Genomic DNA, 14,254 nt, shown 5'->3' with positions numbered 1-14,254 from the left:
GTTCACTGGAAATTCATTTGATAGGACTCCACTAACATTAACTTTGCACTTGATATGCTCACGAACACACTTTATCAAATGATCATATTCAAGAGAAACTCCATAACAACGCAGGACTTTCCACAAAATTGGCCGGTGCACACTATCAAAGGCTTTTTCATAGTCCGCAAATGCCATCAAAAGTGGATGTACAAATTGCCTTAAAATGAAAATTTGGTCAGTACAACGTGTACCTTTTCTAAATCCTGCTTGTCTATCTCTCAGCTTTTCATCAATCTTTCTGTTTAGTCTCTTTAGAATAAGCATAATATATATTTTCATGACAACTGGGGTAAGTGGTATTATTATTATTATCATTATTACTTGCTAAGCTATAACCATAGTTGGAAAAGCAGGATGATATAAGCCCAGGGGCCCCAACAGGGAAAATAGCCCAGTGAGGAAAGGAAACAAGGAAAAATAAAATATCTTAAGAACACCAAAATAAATATTTCGTCTATGAACTATAAAACCTTAACAACAAGAAGAGGAAGAGCAATAAGATAGATTGGTGTGCCCGAGTGTACCCTCATGCAAGAGAACTCTAAACCAAGACAGTGGAAGACTATGGTACAGAGGCTATGACACTACCCAAGACTAGAGAACAACGGTTTGATTTTGGAGTGTCCTTCTCCTAAAAGCCTCTGACATTATTAAAATCAGTCGGATCTCCCTTTTTATTGTTTACCATTTTCACCAACACTCATAGCTCCCATTCATCAGGTTTTGCCTCTTCCACCACATTCTACAAAATAACTTTTTAAGTATTCTTGGAGTCACTTCATTTCCGGTCAATATTTCTCAGCAGTTATTCCATCGTATCTATGTTTTTTTTTTTTTTTTTTTTTTGTAGGTTTTTAATGATAGCTTCGACTTCAAACACATTTAATTCATTCATAGGAACATCAAGGTCTTCCTAAGCTTTAGGTATGATCCTCCTCATACCTCCTATTCTTGACCTCACCAAAGTGTTCCATCCAACGTTGCCTTTCTTCATCTCTGAAGTTAGAACAGATCCATCTCTTTTTTTGGATGGGTATATGCTTCTTCTTTGCTACAGTAGAGATTCCACTAATAATTTTATGAGCAATTATTACAGCATAACCACTCCCTGAATCCATAGCCCTGTCAGCCTCATCTGCTTTCCTGTCTAAATATTCTCTTCAGTCATTCCTGGCTTTTCTTTTGACCTCACTATCAATACTGGAATACTTAGCATACTCAGCCTTGTAATTTTCATTACTTTCTCGAATACTTTCAACAATCAATTTCTGTCTTTGTCTCATTTTTATAGCATCCAAAGTATCATTCGATATCCCTAGCTTTCTCCTTGTAACTGCATGTCACAAAACTTCACGACCAACTGACCGATATACGTTTCCAGAACCAATCCATTCTTCGTTAATCGTCTGCTTTTCGTTTCTATATTCAATATATATATATATATATATATATATATATATATATATATATATATATATATATATATATATATATATATATACACACACAAACACACACACACACACACACATATATATATATATATATATATATATATATATATATATATATATATATACATATATATATATATAATTCTGAGTTAGTAAGTAGTTAAAATACATTTAAGAATAAATATAAAGCCTCTAATTCTTGAAGATTTGAAAATCTTACACTGATAACAGTAAGATCTCTACTATAGGGAAATATATACGCAGACACAGACACAGATCCCTCTCTCTCTCTCTCTCTCTCTCTCTCTCTCTCTCTCTCTCTCTCTCTCTCTCTCTCTCTCTCTCTCTAATAACCTTCATTAAACTTATTCATATAAAAAGTAAATTAATATACATACATATATCTATTAGAACATAAGTATAACGCTAAACAAAACGTGTTCCAATCGCTCACTCTTACCTCAGTATAAAATCCCTTGAGCCTGGTCAGGAGTGGATAGTCCTTCCTCGAGTCAAAGGCCGAAGGTTGACCTCCGGGAGTAAGAAGCGGGACATTCCATCTCCCTGAGAACCTTGCAACTGGAGCCAGCACATAGTCGTCTACAGGACCCAGAAACACGTCTGAAATAAGATAAATGACAACATAAGTCTCTTTTTTTATAGTTTATATGCGAGAGACCTTATCTCAATGTTACTGTTCTTAAGGGTTTATTTATTTCCTTATTTCCTTTCCTCACAGGGCTATATTTCTCTTTAGGAGCACTTGGGATTATAGCATTCTGCTTTTCTAACCAGGGTTGTAGCCTGGCTAGTAACAACAACAATAATAATAATAATAATAATAATAATAATAATAATAATAATAATAATAATCACTGATTCTGAATAATTCTATTATCAACAAAATATTCCGTTGAAATGATCACTTGTGTTAAATTATAATATTAATAAAATATTCTGTTGAAATAATTTGATGTGTTAAAATCTGATATTGATAAAATATTTGTTTTTAAATTACGTGTGGTAAATTCTAATATTAATGAAATATTTTGTTGAAATAATTACGAGTAGTAAATTCTAATATCATTAAAAAAATCTGTCGAAATAATTACGTTTTTTAAATCATAATATAATAAAAACATTTTGTTCAAAAAATTACGTGTTTTAAATTCTAATATCAAAGAAATATTCTGTTTTAATAATTACGTGGTTTAAAATCTAATATCAATGGAATATTCTTTTGAAATCATTATGTGTATTATAATGTATTACAATTAGTAAAATAACGAAAACAAAATGAAAATTTATAAAATATCGGTAATACAATATGATCATTAGGTTTTAATTGTATTTATTTTACATAAGCGAACGAACAAAGGGTTTATTGGAGATTGGATAAGAGGGATATTGGCCACCTTCCTAAAGCTGTTGTTTCACTCTCAAAACTTAATTATCTTATGTTACATTAAAGATTCCAACACCAATGAAGATTTATAGATACGGAAAACAAAATAATGACTTTGTCTTTATATGAACCCAGGTCTAAAAATAGGTTAATACAATTGGAGATGAATAATTTTCTAATAAATTAAACCACCCAAAAGGTAACGACTAATCAAATTTCATGAAATCAGAGAGAAGTAGTGTTGGATTTTAAATATATTTGAGGTCTCGATGAAAAAGGTCAAAGTCAAATTTATTCTTTAATAAATTTCAACTCATGAAGTACAAATATAGTACGTACATCACAATCAGAATAATGTAAATGGTAAAAAAAAATATATATATAAATCTGAAAAAATGGATGAAGTAAAAACTATTTGTAAAAATTTCCACCTACCATCGAATTCCCCACCTACCAAGAATCATGACACTCAAACAAAAATATAATGTTGAAAAAAAAAAAAAAAATAGCCAGTTAACAGACCTTATTTTCAGAAGTAAGTCAGGATCGAAAATATTTCGCAAATCAAATTACCTCTTTGCATCCAATTACCAACTTAAATCAAATTTTATAAAATAAAATAACGATATTTAAATGAACCTACCCCAAGACAACAGGCCAACGTCATGGGTGTCTAAAACAATATTTTCAACCCCATTGATTTCTGAACACCAAAGGCATCTAACTGTACAGCTTTAGCGATAGAGAGAGGGAGAAAAGAATATTTGAATCAAGTATGACCTTGGAAAAATAGGTCAAGGTAAACAATATAATCAATAATATTATTATTGGTTTGTCTTTTTTTTTGTCATTAACCTTAGGTAAGGCAAAGTGAATGGATAAAAATCAACTTAAATATATTTTCGTGGACTATTCATGCTTTCAAGGTTATCTTATAAGCTATAATCATTACAGTACGCAGTAGTGACCATATAACCAATAATGTATTTTGACACTTTCGACAATGCCATTGTAGAAAGAGTCGATCAGAAAATGGTGGTTTTCACTACACAATCCAAAGACTCGGGTAAATATTTTAGAATCCAATTATTATTAATTAATCCTTACTAAAACTATTGAAAACTCATGAATAGTTTTATGAAACACTTTTTTTGAATACAATTGTTTTTAATAATCTAAATTATACAGGGGAAGCTTTTAATAAAGGATACCCAGTCAGAATAAAAAAAAAAATCCCATAGACTACAGTTGTTAAATGTTAATCTGAAAGTAACAACTGTTTAGACATACATGCGTTTTTTTGTATGCGGGAGTGTATAAAACCATCTTTAGAGCAGTATGAATTTTATTCCCCACCGATATGGAAAGAAGTAATATCAACTGAACAATTCTGTTTACTAAAGATTCTTTTTCCTCATCCATTACCATTGGAAATGCCACAGGGGATTCTCTATCACGTTCCAGATTTCCATAAAATCTATGTTATTCTCACTAGCAATCGATCCAAATTCTATGAAGAAACCTTATTCCCTATTCAAGACCTATTTATTTCTGCCCTAGTTTTGATTAGGTGAATTCAACTCGAATCAAGGAGACCTTGCCAACGGAATTTGCGATGCTAACAGAGTTAACATACTGAATGGCTCCAATTCTATGCAAACGCTGATTGGATCATCCAATTCTCCCTTTCTAAAGTTCATTAAACCTTCTTACAACCTTAGACCCATTTTGTTATGTGGTCGTTATCTCTTGTTTAGAGAACATCTCTCTCTCTCTCTCTCTCTCTCTCTCTCTCTCTCTCTCTCTCTCTCTCTCTCTCTCTCTCTGTGGTACCTAATGTGCATGAACAAAATAAGACCTTCTATGTTTACGAAAACTTTAGTGCCTTTCTTCATTTAACAGTGAATGTCTCCGCTGCGAAATATTCTTAAGCTATGTAATCAGAAATAGGAAACATAACAACTTGCTCATTCTTCAGTGAGTAAAGTTTTTGCATCATTGAAAGAAGAAATCTCTCTTATAAAATAGGTCTCTCACCAACTATATATATATATATATATATATATATATATATATATATATATATATATATATATATATATATATATATATGTGTGTGTGTGTGTGTGTGTGAATATATATACATATATATATATATATATATATATATATATATATATATATATATATATATATATATATATATATATATATATATTTCCTGTCACACCAATCTCACACAAATTGCCGAAACTGCCGTGTGGTAGTTAGGAAAGGGGGATGATTTGGAAGGTATGAAGGTGTGCGCGTGCTTATGTTTGCAAATCTAAATGTTTACTAGTCATTTTACGGGTCCCGTATACTAGTATATCTATCCTTAAATCTATACCTATATCTATATATATTATATATATATATATATATATATATATATATATATATATATATATATATATATATATATATATATATATATATATATATATTTAAGTAATGGTTCAATCTTACAATTAAAGACAATTAACTAGTAAACTGCCAAATAAGGTGTATCATTAGGGCCAGTTAATCCATATTAATCTTACGGTAAATTTTCCCAGCATTTCATGACTGCTAAATACTCGATTAATGGCTTTATCATGAACTATTAAATTTATAAGAATATTTCCAAGATTTCAGTCGCAACTGATTAAAATTTTCAATGACTTCTCTCTCAAAGTTTTTCTATATTAGATTGTAGATAATTAAGAAACAAACAGACAGCCGTGAGCAAAGTTAATTATCCCATCATGGCTGGAGCTCGAGATATGATTAAAAGAATATTTTTCCTACTTTTTTTTTAAGTCCTATCTTGGAAGTTCAGCAGATATCAAAATTAAATTATGTGAAGACGAAAATAATTAACCTAATAAGAATTTTTCCACTTAAGCACTTTAACGATACATTTTCCCCGAATTGCCTCAAAAGAAATATAATGTAATCATCATCTGCAGAGTTATTTCGTTAATTACTATATTTATTACCAGATATCATTATCATTGCTTCAACCAACGAAACTGAAAGTGATTATGTTCTTAGTTCAGTTTATTTGTCAGTTGATTAATATGATTTTACAAAAAGGTTATTTCGATTATCACAAAAATTTCCCGATAGGTAAAACTAATGTCAGTCAACAAATGACTAGATTAACAGCTCCCCAAAGTAAAGTTCTAAGTAGGGTTGTAAAACTAGAAAAAAACAAGCGTGTCTTTTTGGCAAAAAAAAAAAAATTTATTCTTAATTTTTTTACATTTATTCAAATTCCATTGATCATTGACCAAAAGCAAAAAGGCTAACTGTGCTTATATTATCCAGATAATAAACATACAATAATTCTCTGCAATGCATTATACATCTGGATCTTATTGAAACTAATTGCATACACTTGATCTTCTTAGATTATGGAAATAAGATATATATTCATTCTTACACACATTCAAGCAAATTCTATTCAAACAAATACACTTAGAGCCTTGGTGGATACGCAATTCAACGATAGAATTACAAATCTGTAAGTGTGGGAAAATTCCATTTTAAAAAGGGAAAAATTATAAATAAAGATTCATAGAAACATTAAATTTTAAGAAGAAATAAAAATAGAAATTTGGGATCATAGGCAAATTTCATTTTAAGAAGGATTAAATAAAAATTTGGAATCCGGAAAATTCGATTTTAAGAAGGAAAAAGGAGAAATAAGGGATCACAGGAAAATTACATTTATAGAAAGAAAAAATAAAAATAAGGATTCATAGGATAATTCCAATTTAAAAAGGATAAAAAATGAAACTAACAAAAACATGTTTTCTTATTTTGAATTGAAGTGGATAATGAAATTTAGGCCAGGCGTTAGGCAATAGGATTAATTTATTTTGGAACAATATTACTTGCCCCTCAGAACCTTTTACTTTTGTTACCACACTTGCTTAGTCCCATATCAATAATTAGGCTTTTATATTAAAAACGCATTTGTACATGAACTTGATAGCAAAGAAGACAGGGACACTCGCTACCGTAAAAAAAAAAAAAATACAGGCTGGAGAAAAGTCTACCACTATCTACGGCAGTTATTTTATTTTTACTATGGAAAAGTCTCTTTCAATGAACATATTTCTAAAAAGCATCTTGTATTAGATGATGATAAATCAGTTTATAAGAAGAGTGCTTAAACACGTAATGCCACGAGTTCCACTTCATATAAACTTATAGTACTTGTAATACAGATATGATTATTTATTCATTAGGCTATATTGTGAAAAATAACTCATTTAAATAGATAATTCCTATATGTTGTTCAAATCCTCAAACAAAACATTATAGCGAACCTTTGTTCGTAGTTTTAATCTCTTCTACACTAATAATAAATTAAACATATATATTAACCAAAGCATCTTCTCGGATGAAATGACATGAGAAACTGACGTGAGCTCTTCTGTATGCATGAGATCCGGTTGTCAATTATTGCACGACTGATTGATTAACGTCATCAACCAACACTGCAAGACCTCAATAAGGACTTGCAAGGAGCGACTAGAGTTCATCAATGCAGGAAGAAGCTCTGCCCTTGATACTGCAAATTGGGCTTTCAGGTACAAATGGGCTTGGTAATTCTTGCTCCCACATCAGCTTAGGTGGCATCAAAGAGCCAGTCAACCAGGTAACTGGGGATAAACATGTTGGTTTAACGGAGGGGAGAAAATTAAGTTTGAATGAACTGCAAGGATAGAATAACCCTTTGTTTTACCAAAACCACTAAAAAGTTATGTTGAATAAACTTTATTTCCTTTCCTCGCTGGGCTATTTTTCCTTGTTGAAGGCTTTGGGCTTATAGAATCCACTTGCGGCGGTAGCACTAAAGAGAAGCAAGGAAACCGTAACTGGGACCTTTACCTTTAACTGCTGAATTACGTATGTGCCCTTTACAGAAAAACACAACACCAACAAGCTCTTAAACTAAGATAATCCATCATATATAACTTCATAGAAGTTAAAGTTTGCGAACAGGAAGTATTTATTTTAGAAAATTTCAATCTTTTTCTGCAGTCCCCGTGTTTGGTCAATTATAGCATATTCATTCCGTCAAGTCTAAAAGCATGATTCATCTACAAGTAAACAAGTCTACATGGATAAAATTTTGTACGTTCCTTAGAATACATAAAATGCTCGTATTCGTAAAGGCAAAATACAGTTATTTTCAAAACAATTAACAAGCTTCATTCAAAACCACTACTATCTTCAAATATTTTTTCCAAGGGTTCTTCAATAAATAATAAAAATTATCTGAAACCATCTTTGGGAACATGAAAATTATTTTTTCCCAAGGGATAATCAGTAAATTCTAAAAAATAACTAAACCCGTCTCTTGAAACATAAAAAGAAAAAAAAAATTTTCTCAAAGGATATTCACCAAATTCTAAAAATGAGCTAAAGCCGTCTTTGGAACATAGTTTTTTTTTTTTTTTTTCTTAAAGGGATATTTACCAAATTCTAAAAATTATCCAAATCCATCTCTTAGACCATAAAATATATAGTTCTTTTCCCCAAGGAATATTACTATATCCTAAAAAATGTGCAATAACCGCCTCTTAGAACAATTTTTTTCCAAAGGATATTCAATAATTTCTAAAATTGATCTAAACCCGTCTCTCAGAACATAAAAAAAGTTTTTTCCCCAAGGTTTATTCACTAAATTCTAGAAATAATCTAAAATCATCTCTTGGAACATATCGGGTCTTTTGAGCCGGCACAGGAGTTGCTTTCTTATCGGTCCCTAACAGTAATCCAGTCTTGCACTGGCTTCCATTCCTTTAATTACTTTTTCCTACTGAGCGATTTCACATTAGCTCAACACATAAAGGGAGAAAAACAAGCAAGTGCTCATATTTCATTGTTACCAGTACGCTTCTCCCATTTCACACCACATTAACCTTTTTCCCCCCAGAGAGAGAGAGAGAGAGAGAGAGAGAGAGAGAGAGAGAGAGAGAGAGAGAGAAAGAATTCTGCACTAGGCCTAAGATATAGCATGGGCATTTTACGGTTATCAAACAAACCATCATGCCGTTTTCATCATTCAATTACACTTTGTTGATGATGAATATGATGACGTGAGTATATATATATATATATATATATATATATATATATATATATATATATATATATATATATATATATATATATATATATATATATATATACAGTAAATCTATTATTTACTAGGCTACAACCCTAGTTGCAAAAGTAGGATGCTATAAGCCAAGGGGCTCCAACAGGGAAAATAGCCCAGTGAGGGAAGGAAACAAGGAAAAATAAAATATTTCAGGAACAGTAACAACATTAAAATAGATATTTCCTTTATAAACTACAAAAACTTTAACAAAACAAGATAAAGAGAAATAAGATAGAATAGTGTGCCCGAGTACACCCTCAAGCAAGAGAACTCTAATCCAAGATAGTGGAAGACCATGGTACAGAAGCTATGGCACTACCCAAGACTAGAGAACAATGGTTTGTTTTTGGAGTGTCCTTCTCCTAGACGAGCTGCTTACCAAAGCTAAAGAGTCTCCCCTACCCTTACCAATAGGAAAGTGGTCACTGAACAACTACAGTGCAGTAGTTAACCCCTTGGAGGAAGAATTGTTTCTTAATCTCAGTGTTGTCAGATGTATGAGGATAAAGGAGAATCTGTAAAGAATAGGCCAGACTATTCGGTGTATGTGTAGGCATATATATATATATATATATATATATATATATATATATATATATATATATATATATATATATATATATATATATATATATATATGTGTGTGTGTGTGTGTGTGTGTGTGTGTGTGTGTGTGTGTGTGTGTGTGTGTGAAAACTTGAACCGTTTTCTCTGACAGGGAGATTCTAAATAAAAGAATATATTGACAATAGCTCCTTCAACATTCGTCATTAAACATTTGAAATGAGAATATTACTCATCAGCAGAAATCTTTTCCATCACGCATCACATTATACATATCAGCAAAAGGCTCATTTGCAGCACGTTGACCCTGCCTCAATCTACGACCCACAACCCCTGACACAGTTAAATACTTGTCAACTAATACACAACTCGCCTATCTTTTCACATGATCAAAACATTCAAGAGTCCAATCTATCTGTTACGCATGTGTTAATTCCGTTACAAGAATAGAAATTAAATTTTACAATCCTGAACGAACAATTCATCTCAAAACCTTCAATCTTAACATTTCAGTAGTATCAAAAAACCATAATTCACAATATATTAAAACTTTAGATTCCATAATTTTTTCTTAAATAATCTTTTTTTTTTCATAAAACCAGCAACGTTCCTCTTTTCCACCATTCTGTTATTCATCTTTCAACATTCATCTTACCATCATCCTTTGTATTTACTACTAAATACATGTATCAATCAACCTTTTCCATTCTACCACCATTCAATAGCTACATTTTCCTGGCACCCAATCTCAATCTTGTTACATTCACTCTCTACTATCTGCTTTCACCAGCACTCAATACCATTAATCGAATTGTCTGCAAACATTCCATACCTGTTTCATAATCCAGTACTAAAAACCTACTTTTCAATCACTATCTTCATTCTATCCACAAAAATACCAAAGGGGAGACAGGGTACATTTGCCTCAGCCTCCTTTTCAAAACAGAGTAGTTTCCCTCCCATTGATAAGGACTACAATATGGTTTGTTTTAATTTCAGAACGGTTATTCGGTTTTAAGAAATTACCTTCGTGAACATACATCATAAGCACCTTACATGCGTTGTCTTTTGGGTACATTATGAGACTTTTATAGGTTCATGTACATCAAATAGCACACTCCCCAAATACTCTAATTTCTCTTACATAACTGTTGTATAGGCAAAAACAATCAGATACAGAGACAGACAGCACCTATATACAACTGGCGTAACACTTAAACTGAATCTAATAAATATTACCAGAAAAGGAAATTATAGAAAACCTTTTCAGCGTATCATACTTTCTCCAAATTATTGATTCTGGATGAATATCTTTTACGTTAATAATAAAAGCCTTACGATCACGTTTTTATCATCATTTTATACACTCAAGATAATCTAATCTCTCTCTCTCTAGTAATTGTAATTCAATGTATTACAACGTGAATAAATTAAGGGCTTCATACAAACAATGTTTTTGAAAACATGGATATAAAATCCATTCATTTACTTTATTACAATGCCCAAAATAAAAATAGACAGAGATCAAGATGTAAATTCTACATAAACGGAATTTAAATCCATAAGAGAATTTAGGTAAATTTTAAATTTCAAAAGGAGAAATTTATCCGTTTCAATGGACCAATGGGCATTTACTGAAGATTTTGTGCGATCAATGAGATTGTGATGAGGATCAGTGATGAAATTAAATGAAAATCTATGATGAAAGTTTTGACAAATGGCTTTATTCTCGATTCTATTCTGGAAGTGAATTGAACCCTGACTGACGTCATGGCATTTCTAATAAAGTACGGGAATGATTCTTCCTCAGTAAATTACGTATAAAATGAAATCAGGAAATAAATACTAGATTAATGCTTTCAAGCAGTCATATCTATATAAAAGAAGAGGTTTAATCACATGCATGCATGCAGAAAGAGAAAAAAGAAAGTCAATAAATAACTGGCATCAACAACTAATAATTAATTCTAATAATCCGTTCACAAAATGTAATAAACGTCTTTTAATGATTTAATGGAAATACAAAGACGAGCCAAAAAAGACAGACAGTGGTTAAAAACAAAGAAAATTATGAAGAGATGCCAACGTAGAAGGAAGTTTTGGAGCTAAATAAATGCCAGGAAAGGTGGATGCAATGGTGTAGTTTCTAAAATTTATGGTAGTTCATTTTAAGTAACCAACTCCAAGAGAACTCAGAAAACTCCAAGTTTAAGGCAATAGGATACAAGACAAAACAGAAAGCAAATGCAAATTAGTTTAAAACAATAAACGTAGTATCATAAGGCAGATAAAAAACTAAATGTGAACGTAATCCACAATATTCTAATATTACAAACACAAACAAACACAGGCACACATAAACACTCCCACAAACACATATACTGTATATATGTATATATATATATATATATATATATATATATATATATATATATATATATATATATATATATATATATATATGTATATATATATATATATATATATAAAACGAAAAAACAAACACGTATGAGAGAGAGAGAGAGAGAGAGAGAGAGAGAGAGAGAGAGAGAGAGAGAGAGAGAGAGAGAGAGAGAGAGAGCAAGGATTGTTATCAATACTCCGGTTCTCTATGTTCTGTTCCTAGTCAACAATCAACTGGGTTTCATATCAAAATTAAATCAAAATATCTAGGACTTGTGTGAAGCCCCGATTTCATAAGTCCTATTCTCACTCGACCAGGCACTAAGTCCTTTACTAGAGATTCCATGATCCTAGCAAAATTAAATCCTTATTACATGTTTGTGCTTTCATATAACTATTATTGCCATGTGACAACAGTGGGAGAATTCGTTCAAAACCAGGTGCTATACCCTATCGTCCATTTACCGCTGCGTTTAGTACTACAGTACATACTTTCTTCTTCTCTATGTCTGCCCCAAATCTAGCTTATTTATTTGTTAGCAATATCTACTTTGTTCTTTGATTTGTTAACAGTCTACCTTCTCTAGTTTCCCTATCAGAAATTTATTTCTATCTTATCATTTGGTTTACTGACTTTTTCACTTTACTATTATCTCAATTTTCACTACAGAGTCATACATCATTAATCGTAATAATAGAAACAAATCTATCCTTAAAATAGTTAATACTACGTATAAAGCACAATGATTCAAGTTTCTCTGTTCCTGCCATAATTGAATTATGAGCTGTGAAAATAACATTTATACACCTACTAACACAATTTCTAATATATTTCACAGGGGAATAAAAGAAGTGAGGAAGGATGACATTACGTTCACACAATGTTCCACTCACCAATCTAAGTAGAACCTTTCCACATTTTCTGACAGCATTTTCATGTGCTATGACACCACAGAAAGGTGCATCATTATTGGACATTCCCTACCGTACTACAATTCTTAGATGAGCAGTACAAGTTCCTGATCATGTTGCTTTCACAATGGACTCTCCCATTTCTTACTATACAGGACACATAAGCTCTTCATCTTACAGCACATACACGGAGTGGTCATCCTTTATACATCACAACCACACTAAACGAGCATTTAATGAATGCTACATTTTTGTGTTCCCATTGATCGTGGACCCATTGATCCACTTCTCCAAACAACAGTTGCTTATAAGGATTTATTTGGAGGTATCGAATCCCTGTACTGACGCATATAAACCTAATTCCTGGCATCTATGTTTTTCCCATGCACCCATAGACTGCCCTATCCCTTCAAAGCATTGCTGGTCTTAAACAGTCACATCCTTTCCTAAACATTTTCAGGTAACGAAAGTTTTTCCTTACACCACAATAATTCTCTTATTATTGCTAATCTTCAAACCCTTACAAACAGGCTCTTGTAGTCATTGGCTTCCTATAGCTTGTCCTGACGACTGCTGATTTCAGAGTAACCTATTCTTAATAATGTTACCCAAAGGGACTACTGTGTCTCTTCTGCTCCAATTTGAATCCAAAATGTCCTATTTCAGGGTATGTTTCTCCTATATGGGTTGCTAACAATGACTTAAGATTTCCTTCTGCCCAGCCTTACGTGGATAGGGTTGTTAACCTCTTAAGCAAACGATTTCCAACAAGAAGCAGCTATTGATCTAGCACACACACATACACACACATCTTTTATACTCTTCTTATGCCTCAATATTCAGCCGAAGGGAGAAATACAGTCTTGCTCACACATCTATTGCAGAGCCAGATTTCTGTTAATGATATTCCTTTAACATACCTCTTTAACACCACCTGTCAAACTATTTCTAGATCTTCCTCTTATTCTCACTCCAAATTTTTTTTAATTAAACAATTTCAACCAAGCTATCATAGCCTAGTCTCCTTGGCTAGTACAGTGGTTACATATCCTCCTAGCATTCGCATGGCAGCAGATCAATCCCAGGCCGGGACAGTAAGTTTACGCTGTTTACTGGGGAGACCACTGCTGTGGTTGGGCACCACAGTTAGGGGTTGGGCTTAACTGGCTGACGTTCTGGTGAGCATCTATTCTGATAAAAATAGAACTGTAACAAGACATCTTTACCTTTACATTTTACCAAAATTGGAGCAGAGCATAGAATAGAAAACTT

At 32.0% G+C, this 14,254-nt stretch overlaps 1 protein-coding gene across 1 annotated transcript in view; it reads right to left on the bottom strand.

The window, feature by feature from the left end:
* LOC137629594 (atrial natriuretic peptide receptor 1-like) overlaps positions 1-14,254 on the bottom strand; it is a 1,161,427-nt gene that overhangs the window by 696,951 nt on the left and 450,222 nt on the right. The window contains 1 exon segment of the mRNA XM_068361051.1: positions 1,957-2,117. Coding sequence (XP_068217152.1) covers positions 1,957-2,117 — 161 coding nt within the window.

This window comes from Palaemon carinicauda, chromosome 37 (assembly GCF_036898095.1).
Source record: "Palaemon carinicauda isolate YSFRI2023 chromosome 37, ASM3689809v2, whole genome shotgun sequence".
Lineage (NCBI taxonomy): Eukaryota > Metazoa > Arthropoda > Malacostraca > Decapoda > Palaemonidae > Palaemon > Palaemon carinicauda.
Note: the sequence above shows the minus strand (reverse complement) of the source record. Positions and strands in the feature narration are given on the sequence as shown.